This window comes from Ictidomys tridecemlineatus, chromosome 1 (assembly GCF_052094955.1).
Source record: "Ictidomys tridecemlineatus isolate mIctTri1 chromosome 1, mIctTri1.hap1, whole genome shotgun sequence".
Lineage (NCBI taxonomy): Eukaryota > Metazoa > Chordata > Mammalia > Rodentia > Sciuridae > Ictidomys > Ictidomys tridecemlineatus.
This window is the reverse complement of record NC_135477.1, coordinates 151291792-151315246: the sequence shown is the minus strand read 5'-3', so window position 1 is coordinate 151315246 and position 23455 is coordinate 151291792. Positions and strand designations below refer to the sequence as shown.

Here is a 23455-nt window from a genome sequence, read left to right as displayed (position 1 = left end):
TTGGTGGTACTGGGGATTAGACTTGGGGCCTCACACATGCTAGGCAACTGCTGTACTCCTTGCAGCAGTAAATTTTGCAGTTTGTGGTAAAACAGCAAAACTAGCATGGATTTTTTTTTTCTTTCACAATTTCATGAATAAAGATTTGTTCTTACCATATATCTTAGCAACCTCAGCATAGAATATTTTTCTCTTTCTTATTTATGCCTTTTCACTTAAAGGAAACACCTTCTAATTTTTTTTGACATATCCAGATTGGCAACATCACTAATAATTTGCTTTGGGGCTATTATCAAGTAAAGTAGGGGCTACTTTAACACAAGCACTGCATTACCTTGACAGTTAATCTGATGATTAAGATGGCCACTCATTGACTAATGGGTAGATATAATATACAGTACACTGAACAAAGGGGCAATTCATATCCTGGGTGGGATGGAGTAGGGTAGAGTGAGATTTTTATCACAATAAGAACAGCATGCTCTTATGAATTCTTTATTTCTGAATTTTCCATTTAATATCTTCAAATCTTGGTTGACTATATAGGTAACTGAAACTGCAAAAAGTAAAACTGTGGATAAAGAGGAGGGCAGCTACCATACTTGTTTTAAGGTATTCTGAGGTAGAAGAGTATAGATTCCTAAAGAATTATATAACTCATAGAGTAGTTCTGTGTATGCCCAGTGTTTCTCTATCTTGCTTTAGGCTTACTAGGTATTTGAGACCCTAATGTCAACTGTGGGGCTCCAGAGTTCCCTGGCTGTCTCAGATTAGCACAATATGATATCTGAGCAGTGCTTTGTAATCTACAGAACCCTGTATGTTTACTAGTTAATAATAACAACAGTAATAATCATATTAATATTTAGTATTAATACTAAGCCTATCAGCCATATGAGGATTTGTTATTGTGGTAAAATACTTATCATTTACATACAAATGTCCAAGTAGATCTTTCTATATCTACATACTATATATATATATATAAAGAAAGAAAAGAATGAGTATTATTATTTGGAGAGGCAAACTTATGGTTGAATTTGATAGCCAGTGGAAGTAGCTGCAGGAAAAGTGTTAAAGAAGATTTAAGACAAAGTCAGGTTAAAAAAAAAAAGGAAAAACAATAGTATTAAATGGAATGAGATCAAAGGCCAGAGCATTTGAGAAGGACAAGGTTTTTTAAAAAAAAAGTTAGGTAGCCCAGCATGTGGCATATAAATGCCAGCTACTTGGAGGGCTGAGGCAGGATGATCACAAGTTTAAGACCAGGGGCTGGGGATGTGGCTCAAGCGGTAGAGCGCTCGCCTGGCATGCGTGTGGCCTGGGTTTGATCCTCAGCACCACATACAAACAAAGATGTTGTGTCCGCCGAGAACTAAAAAATAAATATTAAAAAATTCTCTCTCTCTCTCCCCCACTCTCTTTAAAAAAAAAAAAAAAAAAAAAAAAAACAAGTTTAAGACCAGCCTGGGCTCTCATTAAGTTTAATGACACTGACTCAAAAAGAAAATTTAAAAAGAGCTGGCGACACAGCTCTTTGTAAATAGTGCTTGCCTAGCATGCACAAGGCCTTGGCTTTAATCCCTAGTACCCTGCACATGCATGCATGCCCCCCAAACCCCCTGCCACAGACACACACACACACAAACACACAAGGAGAAGGTGATGAGGAAGAGGGGAAGAGGAGTATCATAGTGGGGGAAATCACATGAAAGGATAAAAAAGTGCAAAAATTTGAGCTACCTATTTGTAAGTTATTAGAGATTGGAAGAATAGTCTCTAACTTTGTTTTTGGAATTTCAGGGGCTGCTTGGATGGGGTTATTACTTGATAATGCTTCCATTCCGGTTTACCTATTATACGATACTTGATATATTTAGGTATGTACCTCTATATTTATATATTAATAACAACTGTGTAGACCTTGGGACTGAAGCTTAGATGAGCATAAATTTTATGCTTTTATTAATTTTGACTTGTCAGATGGTTATCAGATTGAATATTCTTCCTGAACCTTTACTATAGTTTAAAATATTTTAAATTGTTCAAGCATAGTTGCAGATGTTATATAATGGAATTGTCTTGTCTGTTTGCAAGAATCAATCTGCCTACATTTATTGGTCACCCCTTTCTCCCTCCACCATGTTTGTCACTTCTACATTTCCTAGTTAATCCCCACATCCTTTACTTTCTAACCACCATTATCTCCTAACTTCACACTCCTTGGAACTTTTATCCTAAACTGCTTCTCCATCTGACTACTCATAATCTCAACAAATTCTCTTGTCTGAGGTCACCTACTTTGCCCTGGATTCCTCCTACAGTAGTGGCATCTCTCTAGACACTCTGTCATGTACATTTCCCTCTACCCTGACAATCTCTAGGATGCTGACACTGGATCCCTTTTGCATATACACTCACTTGCTTCATAACTTCACCTTCTAGCTTCCTTCATGTTACAATCAAAGAGCTCATTGTTGGAGGCTACAGAGGGTCCAAGGTTAGGAAATGCTGAGTGGAGCCTGACTTTCAGATTTGGTGTATCTGTCTAGAGCCACACCTAAGCTATATGGGAAACGAACATGTTTTGGATATTCAGTGCAGTAGGTGGAGCTAGAAATGTGACCTGTGCTTTGCATACAGTATAACCTTTACCTTCCTCCAAATATGGGGTTGGCTTTACTCTGCACTAAGGAGCAGAAGCTGGAAGTGATGGGCTAGAAGTTAGGACCTAGCAGCTACAGAAATTTAAGGATCAGATAATACCTTGGCCTCTTGGTGTTTTATGAGACTGTCTGCTTAATGGCTTCCTTGCTTTAGCAAAGTTCTTAATGGCCACTAATTACCTCCTTGGTACTTTTTCATCCTTGTAGGAATGGGCACATTTAAAACCTTTAGAATCATAATGAAGACTCTGTCCTAAATTGTGTTGGCTGTAGGAATGTGTTGTGATGAGAAATAAAAAAGTTAAAATCTTTATCCATTTCTCAAATTTTGAATGCTTAAAAAGATAACCTTAAAGTATTTCAGAGAATGTAGACAATATCAATTTTATGCAACATTTCTAATGACTCTCTTACATACACAACTTATTACATTTTGTGTTTCTTATTTTCTGTGGAATGTTTGTGTCAATGAATTTGGTTTGGTTACTCAGAAAAATATCTAGTGTAATTATATACACATGGGGGATTTGTTGAGGGGTGAAGGAATCGGCTTAGAATTTGATAAAGAAGATGTCATAGTTTAGTCACCTTTTCTGTGCTGAAAGTTCAAGTAAATGACTATTGTTTGCTTTCTTTGGGAAAATATGCATGGCATGTGTTACTAATTTTAATGCAGCTGTATCATCTAGGCAACTTGTTTATGTTGTGTAGCACATTGGCCCCTGCCCCATTGCCTTCTATGGAAGCTTGAAGCATAAAGAAATGGTGCTATACAAATAGAATGGCTCTTTAGGAATAGATGTGTGTTTCCATCAGGTAATGCATCCTTAACTTTACAGTAGCTACCCATACTATAAATCTGTCAGTATATCGTGGATTATTTTAAAAAATCTTCCTTCATGGACACATCAACCACAAATTATCAAGCCAAATTTACTTGCCCCTTTGAAGAGCAAGTAAATCACAAAAAGTTCAGGATTGAAGTCTCAGTCCATAATTTGAATTGCTTTGGAGTTTGAACAAAAATCCAAAATACCAGGAGAACAGAAACAAGAGAGAGGGGCAAATAGGACAAATAGAAAGAGGTGTCTGTTCTAGATTAGCACTGTCTAGTAGAACTTTCTGTGATGAAGGAATCATTCTATCTCTGCACTGTTCAGTATGGAAGCTAATGACCACATGGCTGTTAAGCACTTGAAATGTGGCATGTCTGACTGAGGCATTGAATTTTTAATTGTTTTGACTTAATAACATTTAAATTTAGGATAGCCATAGTGGCTAATGGTCAGTGCTACTCTATTAAACAGTATCTGGGAGCATGGCCTGACCCCTAGTCTTTTTTACCATAGTATCTTCCTTTTCCACCCCTTCTGGTTCTCAATTTTTCTGCAGAAAGCACTCCAGTCATTTGTTTAGGCCAATGTTGGTATTTATAATCCTAGTAGTTTGCATTCTTCTTGAACAGGCCATGGAACAACACTTGCAGCTTTATGGCTTTTGAGCCAGATTCTACTCCCAGGTTTGATGATCCACTTAGACCATTCACCTCCCTTTGCTGCCATGCCTCTGGCTCTGTTGTAGGAAACTGTACAAACCGGCCCACTCCATATGCACTACAGTAACCTGGATTCATGTGATTATTTATTCCTTCTTCCCCAGGTTTGCTCTTCGTTTTATACGGCCTGACCCTCGCAGCCGGGTCACTGACCCCGTTGGGGACATTGTTTCATTTATGCACTCTTTTGAAGAGAAATATGGGAGGGCACACCCTGTCTTCTACCAGGGAACGTACAGCCAGGTCAGTGCCACAAACCATGTAGATGCCAACTTACTGATATGATTCTGTCCTCAAAGGAAAGCATAGCCCAGCACTGATCATGTCTTTTACTCTAAAATCTTAAATAGCTCTTCACTGCTTACAGGGAAAGAAAACAACAACAACAATAACAAAAAAAAAACTGTACCTTTTAGCTGGGCCCTCTTTGATCTAATTCCAATGTTCTTTTGAGGTCTTTTTGCATAACTTATTTCCCTATATCCTACGTTCTGGCCAAACCCTTCCCTCAACACATTCTATACTTTCCTACCTCTGTGCCTTTGCTTTTGCTATTCCCTCCACATGGAATGCCTTCCTCACATTTTGGCTAATTGAAATCTTGCCCATCTTCAACCAGCTCATGTCATTCCCCTTTCTAACCATTCTAATTATTGTGTTCTGTCCTGCTCTACCTTATAGTCTAAAATATTAATTTCTCCTTTTGTTCTCCCCCTGCCCTTTTAAAATTTATAGCATTTTCCACTTCCTCCTTATAATTATTTGAGTTCATTTCTTATATCCTTTACCAGACTGTACATGGCTTGAATGCAAAGGCTAAATCTTTTTTGACCCCTTACAGAATTGAATAAAGTTATAAGTCTTAGATTCAGAGTAGCTCATCTCATTTATCCTAAGCCACATAAACCTCTGACTATCACCTCCTAGGGGAGGAAAACTTTGGAGTTCTCTGGGTGTTAGGTATTTCTCTAGTTGGTCAGAGAAAAAGAGAATTAAGACTGTGGATATTGGCAAAAGGGTAGTTTTATTCTGCAGCCTTTAGAATTCCTGAATCTATCTAGAGAAAGAGAAAACTGCTTATCCTTGCTTCTGCTTTGATTTTTCCCACATCTGCTTTTTCTCACAGTTATTCTCCTTGCTGGCTGCTACCACTGCAACCAACCAGCAGCAAACATCTACTAATGGCATTAAGGCCCTGTGCTGAATGCTGGAGACACAGGGATGAAAAAGATGGGCACCTCTCATGTACCCTCTTTGCTGTGATTCTAGGGGTAGACCACCACTGGCCATTCAGAAAATAATTAAAGTAAATGGTGCTCAGAAGTAAACACATGCAAAAATATAAACAAGACTCTTGGACACTAGCCTTAACTTTGAGAATCTTTTAAATCCTGTGCTCCTTGGAATGACTTTGGGTCCCATAATCCTTCATTCCTGCTTGTTATGTGGCCTATGATCAGGGTCATCTTCGCAGGTTTTTTTTTTTTTTTCCAAGGATGTTATTTATAGCTGTGAAGTGACAGTTCTCACCTCCCTTTTCACCTGGTCAAATTCTCCTTTTTTTTCTTTAGACTGTGGAACAGCTGGCTTTTCTGTGATTTGTAGGGAACCTTTGTATGTCAGCTTGTCTACTTTCATGTGCTTGATACAATTTAAATCCTAACAACTCTAAAACCTTTTTATTAAAGCTTATTAGTATGGACTTTTTATGGGGAGAAAAATACCAGGGGTGCAAAGGTAGGAGCCCAGGATCTTTTTAGGTTTCTTGCTCACATTTTTTCCTTATTTTTCTTTTTTTCATATGTTTGTAGTGTATATGTTAGGACCCTTAGCCTCAGTAAAAGGTCAGGGCACTGTTTTTATAATAATTAGTGATCTTCTTTTTCTTATAGGCACTTAATGATGCCAAGCGGGAGCTTCGTTTTCTTTTGGTTTATCTTCATGGAGATGACCACCAGGACTCTGATGAGTTCTGTCGGTAAGTTAATTAATTGTTTTCTTTCTCTTTTCTGACCTTTCTGCTGACAGTTTATAGTCAACAAATTGTTCTTACTTCTTTTCATCCTTTTCCACAGCAATACTCTCTGTGCACCTGAAGTTATTTCACTAATAAATACGAGAATGCTGTTCTGGGCATGTTCTACAAACAAGCCTGAGGGATATAGGGGTAAGTTGTGTTTCTTTTGCCTTATTGAGATTATTGGGGGTATCTTTGCCAAGGTCTTGAAAGACACACCATGTCATTTGTAACATGACTGTTCTGTGGTAGACACTGTACTAGATGTGGTTTTTATATTATGTTATTTAATCTTCTTAGCAATCATGAGAGGATTGTATTACTTCTACTTTGTGGCTTAGGAAACGGTCTCAGAGAGTTTAAGCCACAGGCTTGAGATCACATAGTTAATAAGTTTTGGAGCAAGATCAGGTCTGACAGACTTTCATTCTTTACAGTTAATCATTGCCAGAGACTTTTATTTTTAAAAATGAGCCTTAGCTAGCAATTTGCACTTTAATCTCAATGGTATTTTTATTGAAGAATTTATTCTCCTCATCAGCAATTTTAACAGAGCTTCTTGCATAGTGAGTTAGCTGTTTGAGTACCCTGAGTGCTGATATGGACTTAGGAAGCTCTGGTCTTTGCTGACTCTTAATTGGAGATAAATATTTTTAGAAGTCATTAGAAGATATGAAGACAAAAAATAAATAAAGAAAGAAAGAAAGAAGATATGAAGACATCCAGTGAAGAAAAAGGCATTGTTCTGTAGCTCCTTGTCTCCAGCAGCCCTGAGTGTGTGATAGCATGTCAGGCATTATGCTGATCTTAAGAACCAAAGATGCAGCAGGTGTTTTCTTTGCATCCTGGAATCTGAATCTTTTTACTCCCTAATTATGTCTTAAACATCTGATATGTTCCTGCAGCATACATTTTGCCATTCTAACATGGCTTTGTGAGGCTGGTAGTGGAGATGAAGAGAAGAAACTAAGGATACCTTTTATAGAGATTTATAAAATCCCTTCTTATAAGGAAAATGGAACTCCATTATGGTCAAATTTTGGTTATTTGGAGACCATCTTTCTTTCTCCTTTGGAGCAGAACAGGTAGCCTTTTTAGACCAAGGGAAAGTAATAAGGAAGGAAATTAAGCAAGAAAAAGAAAAGATAGAAGATGATGTTGGGAATCATCGCCAGTAGCATCAGGCTAGGTGAGACTTGTAAACTTGTCCCCTTTTAGGCTTGACCCCTAGAGTGAACTATGCTAAACAGTACAAAGATTTTTTTTATAGATCCTTTTCCTATCATTAGGAAGATATTGTCTTTGAAGTCTGCAATATACTAACCACACCCCTGGAAAGCCTGTCCTATTCTAATTAAGCACCTAGGTGTGGGGATTCAAAAATATAACAAAGAGAGCTGGGCGAGGTGGCATAAACCTATAATCCCAGCAGCTCAGAGGCTGAGGCAGGAGGATCACAAGTTCAAAGCCAGCCTCAGCAAAAGTGAGGCCCTAAGCAACTTAGTGAGACCCTGTCTCAAAATACAAAAATAGGGCTGGGGATGTGGCTCAGTGGTCAACTACCCCAGAGTTCCATCCTGGTAACCTCCCTGCCCCCCACCCCTAAAGAGAAAAGATTAAGAATCTAGGAAGGGAGCTGGGCATGGTTGTGATCCCAGTGCCTTGGGAGGCTGAGGCAGGAGGACCTCAAATTCAAAACCAGCCTCAGCAAAAGTGAGGTGCTAATCAACTCAGTGAGATCCTGTCTCTAAATACAAAATAATAGGGCCGGGGATGTGGCTCAGTAGTTAAGTGCCCCTGAGTTCAATCCCTGATATTAAAAAACAAACAAACAAAAAATGTCTAGGAAGGGAAAAGAGAAGCAGAGATGAATGTTATTTCCCATTTATCTCAACTGGGATTAAAGCAGTTTTCTCTCTCCCTTTATGGAAAATTTGAGAGTTGATTTGTTTTATCCCCAAGTTCTGCCCTTAATGTCTTGGATGTTTCTGTCAGTCTCACAGGCTTTACGAGAGAATACCTATCCATTCCTGGCCATGATTATGTTGAAGGATCGGAGAATGACTGTGGTAGGACGGTTAGAGGGCCTCATTCAACCTGATGACCTCATTAACCAGCTAACGTTTATTATGGATGCAAACCAGACATACCTGGTGTCAGAACGCTTAGAAAGGTATGAGAGACTTTCTGAAAGGAAGAGATCAGTTTGTGTATCTGGAGGGCTGACCTGGGACTCCACAAACCCTTTTTCCCTTCTCTTAAGCAATTTTAATAGTGCTTCCTAATTGGGGTCAAGATGTTTGCATGTTTTGACCTGAATTACTCTACATCATTTCATCTGTTCTTAGAGGTATAAATCAAAATATAGGGTTTTATCCTCAGGAATGAGTATTGTGAGCCGGGCATGGTGGCACTTACTTGTAATCCCAGCAATTCAGGAGGCTGAGGCAGGATTGCAAGTTTGAGGCCAGCCTGGGCAACTTAGACCCTGATAAAATAAATTGAAAAGTGCTGGGAATATAGTTCAATGGTACTGTGTCCCTGGATACAGTCCCCAGTACTGGAAGGAAAAAAAAAGGGAAGAAAGTATAAAACAAGAATGTGTATTTATTCAACCATTTTGATTGGCAAAATATTTGTGCTATGTGAAAAAATAGGAAATACACCAAATTGTTGTGTTATTTTATGTTTTTAGTGGAATTCATTTTTGGTCATGGGGGTGGTGTGATAGGGGTTGTTATTGTGGTTAGTAGAATTCTGAATAATGTTTCCACCTTTTCAAATCTTTTATGATGTATATATGAGCCAAGTGCTATGTATACAATAGTGCAGTAATTTAGAAGGGTATTTATAAAATACAGTATTGATGATTATTTCAAAATAATAATAATAATGTTATGATAAAGGATAAGCTTTTATTTTAAAAGTTAAAAATTGAGAGGGAAGCTTGTAATTTCTTTTCCTGCCAACTTATACTGAGGAAAGAGATGGCTCTTTCAGATTCTGCCATTCTCTGCTTTTAAAATCCTTCAGAGGATCAACATTTTCACCCTGTTCCAAATTTTCAACATAAAAATTCACAGAGGTCTGGGGATATGACTCAGTACTGCATGAAACTCTGGGTTTAATCCTGAATGCCACACACAAAAAGAGGGGCGGGGAGGGGGGAATGTAATCACAGAGCTATGTGAAATTGCTGTTTTCCTTTTTATACTTTTGATCTGTTCATAGGGAAGAAAGGAACCAGACCCAGGTGTTGAGACAACAGCAGGATGAGGCCTATTTGGCCTCTCTCAGGGCTGACCAGGAGAAAGAAAGGAAGAAAAGGGAGGAACGGGAGCGGAAGCGGCTGAAGGAGGAGGAGGTGCAACAGCAGAAGCTGGCAGAAGAGAGAAGGCGACAGGTGATGGAGCATGCCTCTGTTCTCTCTGATTCCCAAACTACTGAGATTGCTTAAGTGTGAAAGGAACCTGGTGTTGACACACACCAGCAATTCCAGCTACTTGGGAAGCTGAGGCAGAGGATGTTAAGTTCAAGGCCAGCCTGGAGAACTTAGAGAAATTAAAAAAAAAAAAAAAAGTGGAAAAAAAATGTGAAAAAGAAAACATGAAAGGAAAAATTATGTGGTAATTATGGGTGATTTATAATTTTTTGACCTTATTCATTCTTAGTACTAGTGTAAGCTGATAACACATTTCAGTAATGTACTTGTTATAGCCAGGGTCTTTTAGCCATTACCCTTTTCCTCAAATAGTCTAATACCTGAACATGGTCAGTAAATAACATATGTGATGCAATAGTTGTTTCTTATCTCTTGCCAGGGGTTTTTCTGAGAGTAATTAGTTATTAGTTTTTCTTCTGAGTGCATAATAAACCTACATGATCCTGTTTCTGTAGTTGAGCTGTATTCACCTTTGCTTTTGTCTCTACAGAACTTACAGGAGGAAAAGGAAAGGAAGTTGGAGTGCCTGCCTCCTGAGCCTTCCCCAGATGACCCTGAAAGTGTCAAGATAATTTTCAAATTACCCAATGATTCTCGAGTAGAGAGACGATTCCACTTTTCACAGTCTCTAACAGTAAGCATCACTTAAGTGGGTTGAAGTGTTTCTGACATCTGGGCCATAGGTCTAGAAGCTTTTATAGCCTTAATTCCTTTTTTTTTTTTAAAGAGAGTGAGAGAGGAGAGAGAGAATTTTTTTTAATATTTATTTTTTTGTTCTCGGCGGACACAACATCTTTGTTGGTATGTGGTGCTGAGGATCGAACCCGGGCCGCATGCATGCCAGGCGAGCACGCTACCGCTTGAGCCACATCCCCAGCCCTAGCCTTAATTCCTTATTTGTTTTTGTTCTATTTTGTTTTATTTGTTTCTGTGTTTTGCAGTGCTGGGAATTGAACCCAGGGCTTTGTACTTGCTAGGCAAGCACTCTACCATTGAGCCTCTACATAGCCTTCTGAGAGTGTTATTAGTATATCTTCAGCTCTGATGAACAGGGAAAGAAACAAGAGAAGGGGTGTGACATCAGAAAACACCAGGAAGATTTCTTCTTTTCTGGCTATCAGCTCAAAGCATTTTTTTTTTTTTTTAATCTTTAAAAATCAAACCCAGTGTCTCACGCTTTCGAGACAAGCATTCTACCACTGAGCTACAACCCCAGCCTGAACTCAAAGCTTTTTTTTTTTTTTTAAAGTTTTCTTTCATTATAATGTTTGAACTCTGCTAAAAAAAAAAAAAAAGAAGGCCATGTTCTTCCATGTCTTTGAGGCTCTTCCAGGTTCTCTTTTGGTATTGATTTCAGAACTCCTGGTTGTTTATAGAAAGCTTTGTCTTCAGTGACCTAAGAATCACTGAATTACATATCTGAATATAAGTAGTTCAGGTGCCTTTATCTCTCCCTTTATGCCCTTCTTATCATATAAGAAGCCCCACTTCCTGAAGCTCCTTATTTATTTGAATCCATATTTGTTATTGTTATTTCCATAGGTAAGTAGTTAAAAGCAGAGACTCTTAGAGTCTCACAGAATGAGAACCAAACTGTCATATTACCAGAGTTTCTAGATACATTTCTTTAGTTTCGATACATATCTAGCCTAAATTTCTTCATTGGTAAAATTGGTATAGTAATATTACTAAGTTGCTTGCTCAAGTTACATGTTTACGTGGACATGTAGATTTTAGCTTGTATTACTAAGTTTCACAGTTTGTACATCTGAGCTCTATGGAATTTCTAGCCCCAAAGCTCAGATAAAACTGTATATAAAATAACCACAATTTACTCTTCTGAGAGTTTTAGAGAAAAAAATCTATTAAAATTGTGGAACATGGGCTGTGCTTTTGTAGCTCAGTGGTAGAGCACTTGCCTAACACATGTGAGGCACTGGGTTCAATCCTCAGCATCACATAAAAGTAAATAAATAAAATAAAGGTATTGTGTCTGTATACAACTAAAATTATTATTATTTTTTAAATTGTGGAATGTGGGCTGGGGATATAGCTCAGTTGGTAGAGTGCTTGCCTCGCATGCACAAGGTCCTGGGTTCAATCTCCAGCACTCCCCACCCCCACCCCCAAAAAAATTGTGGAACAGAATAAGAATAGGCCTGTGATTAAAGGGGAACCAATTATTTCTTTTTTCCATATTTTTTTTATTGCTGCATTATAGTTGTACATAGTGGTGGAATTTGTTGTTACATATTCATACATGCACATAATATAATTTGGCCAATATCAGTCTTCAGTATTTCCTTTGGGAGCTCTTTTCAACTAAAGTCTTATAAATAGGTTTCTCCCTAAAAGATGTTTCTTTAAAAAGACCACCCTGCTGGGCCTGATGTGCACATCTGTAATCCCTGTGACTCGGGAGGCTGAGTAAAGCCGGAGAATCATAGGTTTGAAGCCAGCCTCAGCAACTTAGCAAATCCCTAAGCAGTTAATATTGAGATTCTGTCCCCAAATAAAAAAATAATAGGATATAATTTAGTGGTAAAACATCCTGGGTTCAATCCTCAGTACCAAAAAGAAAAAGAACATCATAACCAGCTGAGGCTGAAAGAAATGTTTGGTTTTAAATTGGGCTTGCAGAGGGAGAAAGAAAGTGTAAAGGAGGAGAAGTGCAGTGCTGATTCTGGCCTGGAATTTAACATTCACAGACATAACAACATATAACCAGATAATGATTTAGAGTGTTTCAGTGCTTTTTAGATCTTGTGTCATTTTCCTATCAGCTCGGATCTCCACATATAATATCAGGGAATGACACATTTGCACATGATGCTCAGCTCTTGATAGTGGTAAAATGCTAAAATGAAAAAGGATAAAAACTCTAAATTCCATGAGTGGGCAGAAAAGTGGCATCTGGCTTTCTCTTAAATGTGTATAAAAGAGATCCAATTTATACTCAGCCACACACTCATCTTTCTGTCCATTATAAACTAAAAAGGACATAATGTGGTGACATGATTATTGGTGATGTCAGCTCTTTTCATTGGTAAGTGAAAACATGCCAGTTTTATAAGAATATTGGATAGTCTCAAGCAATAATTGATATACAAAGTATTATTTCAGGGTTGGGGATGTGGCTCACTGGTAGAGCATTCGCTTAGCATGCATGGGGCCCTGGGTTCCGTCCCCAGCACCAGGAAAAAAATATATATATATTATTTTACCCTCAGATGAAACCTGTTTTGGATTCATACCAAGAATACTTGATGTAAATCTAACTGATGCATCTTAAGAAAATGAGAGTTAGTATTAATGGAGATTGCAAAGAATCAGAAAATGCTTGAAGTTGATGGACTAAAATATGACAAGTTTATAAAGTCATTAGATAAGGGAGAAATAGATTTAATCCATAAATTCTAAAAATGTAGCTTCTTAAAATTCTCTGAAGAATTGAAGACAAAGGAGAGAAAGACTACTTCATGCAGAAGGGAATAAGCCAAGAAAATTCATTGTTCTGAGAGGTAGAACAAAAAGAAAATATATTCTTTTTTTTTTTAATATTTATTTTTTAGTTGTAGTTGGACACAACACTTTTATTTCACTTGTTTATTTTTATTTTTTTAAAGAGAGAGAGAGAATTTTAATATTTGTTTTTTTTAGTTATTGGCGGACACAACATCTTTGTTTGTATGTGGTGCTGAGGATTGAACCCAGGCCGCACGCATGCCAGGCAAGCACGCTACCACTTGAGCCACATCCCCAGCTCCCACTTGTTTATTTTGGTATGTGGTGCTGAAAATCAAACCCAGGGTCTTGCAAGTGCAAGACAGTGCTCTACTGCTGAGCCACAACCCCACCCCCGGAGAAAATATATTCATACAAAACAAAAGGAAGGATAATTTGAATGATGTGTTCCTCCTTTTGAGGGTTGACCTGAAACAAAGTAACACAATTCACAACACAGAGTCTTTGATAGAAATAGAAGCATGATGGAGACAACCTGTTCTTATTGTGGGCATTAAAAGATAGAAATAACCATGGCCTATATACAAGCATATTGTTCACACTTTAAGTTTTAGCAGTCTGAGTTCTGCTAACTGCCCACTTTGCACTAAATGTTTACCTGTAGCTTCTCAGAGCCAGAACAGGGTGAGGAATCCCTTCCCACAGAGGGAAGTCCATGTAAGAGTGTCACATTTCCCCCAGGGCCTTACACATGCTAGGCAGATGCTACACTGTTGAGCTATATCCCCAGCCCTTTTACTTTTCTTTTTTAAGTCTTTTTTTTTTTAAATATTTTATAGTTGCCAGTGGATTTTTTTATTTGATTAATTCATTTATATGTAGTGCCAAGGATCAAACCCAGGGCCTCACATATGCCAGGCAAGTGCTCTACCATTGAGCCACAACTTCAGCCCCCCAGCCCTTTTTAAATTTTATTTTTGAGGCAGGGTCTCAATAAGTTGCCCCAGTTGGCCTCTTTCTACCCTCTTACGTCAGCTTCTTTAAGAATATAAAATCTTTTTCTTATTTATTTATTTATTTATTGGTGGGCACAGTACCTTTTATTTATTTTATGTGGTGCTTAGGATCAAATCCAGTGCCTCACATGTGCTAGGCAAACACTCTACCACTTAGCCACAACCCCAGCCCAAATGTCAAATCTTGATCAGGTTAAAGAGTGTGTTTACATGAATGGCAACTCAAATCTGAGTCCAGATAGCTCAGGTTGGTATCTAAAAATCTGAACATAATAAGAATATACATAGAAAGTCATAGATTTACAGATTTAAAGTTTTGGTTTTATACACACATGTACTAAATGTGGGAGTTTGTATATATGTTTATCCATACATACATAGGCATATTCTCCATAGTGAGTACCTAGAAACAGCACCTCCCATTCAAAATAAGCATACTCAGCACCAAGATCTTGGCTTTTGAATACCATTGTCCATTAAGAAAACAGGGCTGGAGATGACGTTCTGTTGTAGAGCACTTGCCTAGCATGCATGAGGTCCTGGACTCACTCAGTCTCTAGCACCACAAAGAAGAACTAGATCTCTCTGGAGGACATGCCTGATTCCAGGACTTGGACAAGGAATATAAAAGATTATCCTAGAACATCTTGATCCTGCAAGCAAGGAATTGTTCAGAAATTGATGACATGTTAGACACTGAAGGCAGTCATTCATGGTGACTATATCTGGAGTAGTTTGAACATTAAAATAATGATTGTAACATTATATCTTATTGAGTAAAATAAGAAGACAGAAATTTGTATTGCTACAAATAAATGTAAATGTTTAAGGAAAGAATATCTTCATAGTTTCAGAGTGTTTGATAGAAATAGAAATATATCCTATCCCCAAAATATATCCTAACTGAAGAAAAAGCATAACTTCACTGGAGAGACCTGGCAGACACCAACTGAAACAGATAATCAAAATGAACATCATAGATAATGGAACAAATTTAAAATGTGCTCCAGTCGAATAGGGTACATTGAATAGAGTGTAGCATCATTTCCGAAATACTCCTATCAAGGATGCACAACCTGAATTTGATTATAAATAAATATCAGACAAACTGAAAGACATTCTGAAAAATATTTGACCATACTTTATATACAAATTGAATGATTTCTTCTGAACTAAAGGAGATTTAAGAGTCATGACAAATGTAACAGTTCTAAACTAGATCATTTTTGCTAGAAAAGACAATTGGCAAAACTTAAGTGGGGCCCAAATAATGTAATATAGTCCAACCCTCCCTATCTGTGAGTTTTGTATCTATGGATTCAAACAACACAGATCAAAAATGTAATGTCATTATTTATTCTCTAAACAATACAGAAGATAAACAACATATAGCATTTACATTGTTAGATATGATAAGCAATCCAGAAATGAGTTAAGGTTATTCATTTTATATAAGGGACTTGAGCATCTGGGGATTTTGGTATCCACAATGGGGTCCTGGAACCAATCTCCCATGAATACTGAGGGATATATTATATTATGGTAATAATTTGTCAATTAGATTTCCTGATTTTTTTTTATACCTTTGTTTTGTCTATATTTATGTGGTGCCGGGGATCGAACTCAGTGCCTCATGCATGCTAGGCAAGCACTGTACCCACTGAGCCACAACCTTGGCCCCTAGATTTCCTGATTTTGAAGGCAGTATTGTCATCATGTAGAAGGTTGTCCTGTTTGTAAAACATACATACCTTCAAGAATTTTGGGGTGATGAGACATCAGGTTGGCAGCTCACTCAGACCTGGTTCAAAGAAAAAAAAAAATTCTATATCCTACACATCCAGATTTTTTGTAACTTTGTGATTATTATTATTTTTTTTTAACAGATGAATCAATTCAGAGTAGGACTAATATTGATCTTGGGTGATTTCTTTTTAAAGGACTACCCCACATATTTGTTCTGGTAAATGGGAACACCTGAAAATTCTAGTGTAATATGACTGCTTCATGTCCCATAATCATCTTAGGAAGAGTTGGGTGACATTTGACTTTATAGTGGTGCATGCATCTCTTTTTCTCACTATCATTCTTTTTCTATATGACTTCTGCAGGTAATCCACGACTTCTTATTCTCCTTGAAGGAAAGCCCTGAAAAGTTTCAGATTGAAGCCAATTTTCCCAGGCGGGTACTGCCCTGTGTTCCTTCAGAGGAATGGCCCACCCCTCCTACACTGCAGGAGGCGGGACTCAGCCATACAGAAGTTCTCTTTGTTCAGGACCTAACAGACGAATGACACTTTTTCTTCCTCTCCCCCTCCTACCCTAATCCCTAAAAGAAATGGAGAAAACAAAAAAAGAGAGTAATTCATATTATTATTATTATAATACAATATTTTTTTTAAAAGACTGCTGCATCCTAAGGAAGGATCAGAAACCATGCTGCCTGCAAGAGTCACAACCTGTGTGTGTGCACAAGGTTAGCAGTGAACGTACCCACTTGGCAAACTCACCCATCCCTATGGCCTCCGTACCATGCATCTTCCAAGTGAATGGCGACTCTTCACCTCCAACCCGTCCATTGTCGCAACTGGGGAAGGGGACATTCCCACTAGTTTCCATTCATTCTTGCTTTTATGGAAAATAAAAGTGAAAAACCTCTATCAACCAGCTACAGCAGCATCTCCTGAGGACTTGCTTCTTCCACCTCTGGAGAAGAGAGGGAAGAGAAAGCACAGAACAGAGATGTTCCTTGAACTGCCACAGTTTATGTATAACTTTGTTTCTCTTGCTTTGTAATGACCAAAGGATTGAGGCTGACATAGGTGTATTTCTTTTCCTTAACATTGTTTGATAAAGAACCAATTCTTAAACATGAGTTTATGCCCTGGGCTCCTTTAGCCCATAATAGTGTAATAAAGGTGCCCCGGGCTGGTTTGTGCTTATTTCTGCTATTGCCCCTCTCATGTTCCCAGAGAGGTCCCATTTTGGTCCAACTCTTGCCGTCCTTTCTTACCACCTAACCACCCCACTTGGAGGAATAGAGGAATCTGTAGCCCCACAAAGGCCGTATATGTACAGATTACACCCATGTGTGTGGTGAACGTTCACCTTTACATACAACTGCAGCTTTGCCTTGGATCTGTACCAGGTGGTGGTGAAGGATCCGAACCAAAGGATAGCAGCTCTTCATTCCTCTTCTGACATTGCATGCTGCTTCTCCCAGCTTTTCTGAATTGCCAAGCGTGGTGCCTTCCCAAGGACTGACATGGCCTGCTGTGGAGCCAGCAGAACCACATGAGAGTGCCCTGCCTGTCAGTGGAAGTGTGTTTTAAGTATGGAACCAGAGGAGAGGTCCTGAAGAGAAACAACACTGGACTCCCAGCCTTCGTAAGCTGTTGAAAGGCACAGATCACTTTCTGATGTAGCTACCAGCTAGAGGCAGTGGTATCCTCTCCCTCTATTGCTGTATTGAAGTAATAGTTCCCCCCGACCCACCTCTGGATGTCTTGTCTGTGGTTGAGTTTATGATAATGGGTACATGGGTCAGGCTGTGTATTAACATGCTATTGTTCAATAGCTTGATGGGTGCAGGCTTATACATAGAAGCCTTCCGAAGTCCTATGGTTGCTAGCATGATATGAAGGGCAGGGCTTCAGGTCAGGTTTAAAGTACGACTTGATAGATAGGTTTTAGTTAATCAACAGAGAAAGCCTTTGGAGACGACATATCTACCTAAGGACCACTTTCTTTACTAGTAGTAATAGGCTTACTGTTCTCTCAGCCCTCTGCAGGTTTGTTGAAGTAAACACCATGGGACTGAGGGAGGTACCTCATCCATAATACCTGGGTAGTGTGAGAATTTTCCAGTGACCTTGATACAGGAATCTAGAACACCATCTGTAGGGAAAGTAGTTCTGTTCCTACCTGCCTATCATCCTTCCACTTGGTTTCCTGCTGTCCCAGAGCCAGATGGGTGGAAAACTACCCCCTCACAAATTCTCAAAATGTATCTGGAGTGGACATCAGATGAATGATGTTCTCCACTCAACCTTGGATGAAGTGTGCTCATTGACAACCATGCAAAGAGGAATTTCTCCACTCAAGAGCCTCCCTCTCTGTTTGAAATTCACAGCTGTTTCCCTGGCAGCACATGGGAGGGTGTGAAGGACCTTCATTAGGCTGGGTGTACAATGTAAGTATTTTGCCCACATCTCCTTGGGAAAGTTATTTTTTTCTCCAGTCTCATTCTAAAATGTGCACTTTATGCCTCTTGCCTTTCTTTGACAACTGTTTAGTAAAGGAGGTCAGATGCCAGAAAATTAAGACAAGGTCCCTCTATCAATACAACTCTTGGGACAGCCTGCCAATTTACTGTAGGTTTCAAGAAGCTTCAGCAGAAGCACATGCCCGTATCTAGTCCCTTTTAGACCCTGTGCCTGCCTCCTTGCTGCCCCTACTACTGCCGCCTGGATGTCATTTCCTTTCCTTGTAGGTGAAATATGGGCTGCACATTTTATCACTTAATGCCTGTACAATCTGTTACTCCCGAGGACCTCCGGGAGCTTGATGGGACCTGCAAGGGAAAAAAGGCTGAGGTGCTGGTGAGCTACAAGCATTTGCTCATTTCCATATCACTTCTGGGATATTTCAAATGGCAAGTCATCAACTGAAGTAAACACTTGTTTGAAGTTTTGTTCTTCACTCTCAAAACTGAAGTTGTAGATACAGCTGAATAACCATGGAACACGATCAAGCAAAGACACCTATTGGGGTCATTGAATTTTTGCAGCCTGGTGGAATCCTTCTGGTCTTTTCTTCCACTTGTGCAGAATTTCCTGCAGCAAATATTTCTCCTTGCTTGCCTCTACCATGAGATTTGGAGAAGGAATGGCAGAAGGAGACTGTCTCTTTAAAAAAATAAAAAAGAACCTGGAATCAACTAAGCAGTCACTATGAAAATTGTTAACCGTGCCAAGGCCAAGGAAAGAGTTTCAGAAAATGAAGAGTGGTAACTCCCAGAATACAAAGTCAGGGGAGTATTATCACCTGGTGCTTGAACAAGGAGCTCCACCTTACAACTTTTTTTTTTTTTTTTTTTAAGGATTTGTAAGGAACGCAGCAATGGGAAATCCATCCACAAAGGATGCAGTGCCCCAACTTGTACTGCAGCTGAATAGTTACGCGATAATTTCCTGAAGAAATCTAGTGTACTTTAAATTTTTTTCATAAAAGTTTACATTGTATTGTAGGTTAACATTAAATGTTTTATAACAAAAATTTCACAACTGACTATGGGTCTTTCTGTCCAGTAGAGGTGTGACATTTTTTTCTATATGTGAGGGAAAGGTTGAAAAACATTTTGGAGTAAATGGGATATCGCATTGTCAAGAAGCAAGGAAGAGGGCTGGGGATGTGGCTCAAGCGGTAGTGCGCTCGCCTGGCATGCGTGAAGCCTGGGTTCGATCCTCAGCACCACATACCAATAAAGATGTTGTGTCCGCCGAGAACTGAAAAATAAATATTAAAAAAAAAAAAAAAGATTGAAGTCTAAAAAAAAAAAAAAAGAAGCAAGGAAGAAGCCGGTGCAGCACACCTGTGATCCCAGTGGCTTGGCTAAGGCAAGAGAATCACAAGTTCAAGGCTAGCCTCAGCAACTTGGCAAAACTCTGTGTCAGCATAAAAATAAAAAGGGCTGGGGTTGTAACTCAGTAGTAAGTTTCCTCTAGGATCAATCCTCAATAACAATTTTTTTAAAAATCAGAAATAAGGAGTTAAAATAGATCTATATTGGGCTGGGGATGTGGCTCAAGTGGTAGCGCACTCGCCTGGCATGCGTGGGGCTCTGGGTTCGATCCTCAGCACCACATAAAAATAAAGATGTTGTGTCCACCGAAAACTGAAAAATAAATTTAAAAAATAGATCTATATTGTATCCCTGTGAGAAATAGCAATTTAGGCAATATGGTAGTGTAAAAAGCAGGCAGATCTGGTGGTATCAAATTTTGGTTTTCATTTATCAGCTTTGACCTCAGGTGAGTTCTTAGCTCCCATAAGCTTTAGTTTCCTTAGTCATAAATGAAACTTGCAATCTTCTTCAGGATAGATTTGAAGAACAAATTAGCCAAAAATGGTGAGGCACACTGGTAATCCCAGCCTCTCAGGAGGCTGAGGCAGGAGGTTTGCAGGTTCAAAGCCAGCCTCAGCAACTTAGACCTTGTCTTCAGAAATAAAAAGGGCTGGGTGTAGCTTGGTGGTAAAGTGCCCCTGGATTCAATCTTCAGTAACCCCCGCCTCCAAAAAAAGAGAACAAATCAGTGTGAAGCACCTTACATAGTTTAGATGCCATCATTTGTTCCCCCTTTCCTGTAAGGATATATTTTGAAGGAATATTTTCTTGCAGAAATAACTTATTTCGGGGCTGGGGTTGTGGCTCAGTGGTAGAGTGCTTGTCTAGCATGTGTGAAGCACTGGGTTTGATTCTCAGCACCATATATAAATAAATGTCCAGTGAACTAAAAAATATTTTTTAAAAAAACTCCCTTTCATAGGGAGTTTATTCAATTTTTTTATTCCTTTTTCTTTTGGTGAGGAGTGGTAACCCTCACTGGGGATTTAACTAAGGCCTCACCCGTGCTAAGCAAGTTCTCTACCACTGAACTACATCCCCAGCCCTTTTCTATGTTTTATTTAGAGACAGGGTCTTCTTGAGTTGCTGAGTACCTCACTGAACTGCGAGGCTGCCTTAGAACTCGTGATCCTCCTGCCTCAGCCCCCCGAGTTGCTGGGATTTCAGGTGTCCAGCGCCAGCTCTGTTTTTGTTTCTCCTGGTAAAACAATGATGAGAGAAAAGAGTAACTCCATTCCAACAGATTCTGGGCTATTGGAATTCCTCTCCTAGAGTATTTTCCCCGTTTTCATTTAAGCTTCAACCTTTCTCTACATCTGTCTTCACCTATCTTTTCCTGTGCTAAGAACTCATGCCTGTAAATTACAGATTTGTATGTGTGTACATATGATACTACCTCTAAGCTACATCCCCAGCCCTTTGTTATTTTTTAGGCAGGCTCTCACAAGCTGCCCAGGCTAGTTTCAAACCTGCAGTACTCCTGCCTTCTCCTCCGTAGTTGCTAAGATTACAGGTATGAATCATCACAGCTGGCTGAATTATGGATTCTTGTTACCTTCAAGGTCTGCCTGCTTGCTTATCCAAAGAGGTGGAGTTGGGGCGCTCCATCTTCTTAATTTAAACCAGAACATCTGCTCTAGTCTAGGTCTGCAAGATTCTTTTCACCTAAGGTCAGAAGCCACTAAATTAATGTTTCACAATTCACTGTGAAGCTTGTGTATAAAAATTGCCATGGATCAACAAAAGGAGAATTCAAACTGATGCCATGATTTTGGCCACATCAGTTCTCATTCTAAAGGTATCAGCAGCTGTAAACAGGACCAATTTAAGTCAATTTCATTGCAGGATGCAGGCATACAGTAGGCATTTGGTAAATATTGCCTCCTATTCCTGTTCGTAGAAGTTTGTAGTTTACTCACACAAGATTTACCTGAGATGAATAAAGGAGAAAGAAGGAGGGGGGTGAGGTTTAGGCTTTGTTTATTGGCAACTCATGCAAGATGACTTTTCTTGACACTTCTCTGGCATTGCAGTTGGAACTCCACATGTTCTGATGGAGCTCCAAGCCCTCTCAGTCCCTTCTTTATGCCTATGAGCTCAGCTACCATGCTTCCTGAGCCTTAGAGCCCTAGTCCCTCCCATCTATCCCTCTTTGTAACTCTCAGAAGGATGACCCAAAACTCCAAGGTTTCTTACCTGTAAATAAAACCTAGTTTTCCCTTGAAGTCTCTGCTTGCTTATAAACAAAACAAAACAAAAAAACTGTTAATGGAGGTTACATTTCCCCATTTCTTGGCCGACAGGTAATAAGGTCTCTATTTCTGTTGCCAACTTGAAGCATAGTTCTAAAAGACACTGCTGAAGCACATGCCATCTACTTATATTTTTACCTCCACTAGCACTAGAGGACTTCCAATTCTACATATGTGGATTCCTTAAAATTCTGTTCCTAAAGGTCAGCTGAGCATGGTGGGAAGAGGCTTTGGAGTCAAATCTGGATTTGAAATTATTCTGCTGCTTGCTAAGTATGCTCTAAGGCAAATTATTGACCTCAGAACCTGTTTCCTCATCTATAAATATAATAGTACATCCTTGCAAAGTGGAGGTGCTGTTTAAATGAGTCAGTGTGTGCAAACTGTCTGGCATTGGGTGGATGATGCTCTGTAAATACAGTGTTCCTCTTTCCTGTCTTTCTCTTAGAGTGCCATTTTGCACTTGTAACTGCTTCACTTTCAAGGACTAATGCCAATCCCTCTGACCACCTTTATATTTTCAGCTCCCACTGTCCCTGACCTGCCCTCAAAACCTGTTTTTCCTCTCCACTCATATCATTTCCCCTATTTTCTTGTCTTCATTTTTTTTTCCAATACAAGCCAGTCTGACTTACAATTCCCAAAGTCATGCAACCATTTGTTTTTCCTCCTTGTATGCTCCTTAAGATGGGTGTAAGTGCCCCTTCCTTTAATCCAGCTCCCATGCCTGCCTTTCTGCTGCAAAGGAACTATCTCGAATCCAAGTCTAACCACATCACACCAATCTAAGCCCGTTACTACCACAGCCTGCTGCCAGAAAGAAGTTTAGTTCTTGCCACAGAACTTTGTTATCTTCCTTTTTCACCTCAAAATTGTTTTGTAATGTCACCTGCTTCCTCTTTCTCTTCTGTCTAATGGGTGTATTTTTAAAATGAGATGTAATTTACATACAGTAAAATGCCCAAATCTTAAATCTACAGCTTGTTAAAAATTAACTATGTATCCACCAAAATAAGCTGCAGAATACTCAGGATTGGGGATGTAGTCCAGTTGTATAGTTCTTGCCTAGCACATGCAAGTCCCTGTGTTCAATTCCTAGTACACCAAAAAAAAAAAAAGATGCAAAATATTCTTACCACTCTGGAAAATTCCCCTTTGTGTCTTTGCAGTTGATAGCCCCTTTAGAGCTGATGACTATTCTGAATTCTTTCACCATAGTTTTACCTGTTCTTGAAATCTGCCTCTATGGGTAAGGGGAAGATTTTATAAATTGTTTTCCTGATTAAGATTTAATTATTTTTCATGGTAAGAAAATTTAGAAGCTGGGCACAGTGGCTCATGCATGTCTGAAATCTCAGCAACTGAGAGGCTGAGGCAGAGGGATCACAAATTCAAGGCCAGTCTTGCAATTTAGTG

The 23455-nt window shown here is 39.1% G+C and overlaps 1 protein-coding gene across 3 annotated transcripts in view; it reads left to right on the top strand.

The window, feature by feature from the left end:
- Positions 1-17103, top strand: part of Faf2 (Fas associated factor family member 2) — a 60238-nt gene extending 43135 nt beyond the window's left edge. For all 3 annotated transcript variants that reach the window (XM_005333144.5, XM_013361902.4, XM_013361903.4), the window contains 8 exons: positions 1804-1880; positions 4326-4464; positions 6114-6199; positions 6297-6388; positions 8234-8411; positions 9470-9641; positions 10171-10314; positions 16273-17103. In XM_005333144.5, the coding sequence (XP_005333201.1) occupies positions 1804-1880; positions 4326-4464; positions 6114-6199; positions 6297-6388; positions 8234-8411; positions 9470-9641; positions 10171-10314; positions 16273-16455 (1071 nt within the window). In that variant the 3' untranslated portion in view covers positions 16456-17103. The remainder of the gene's footprint in view (positions 1-1803; positions 1881-4325; positions 4465-6113; positions 6200-6296; positions 6389-8233; positions 8412-9469; positions 9642-10170; positions 10315-16272) is intronic.
- The last annotated feature ends 6352 nt before the right edge of the window (positions 17104-23455 follow it).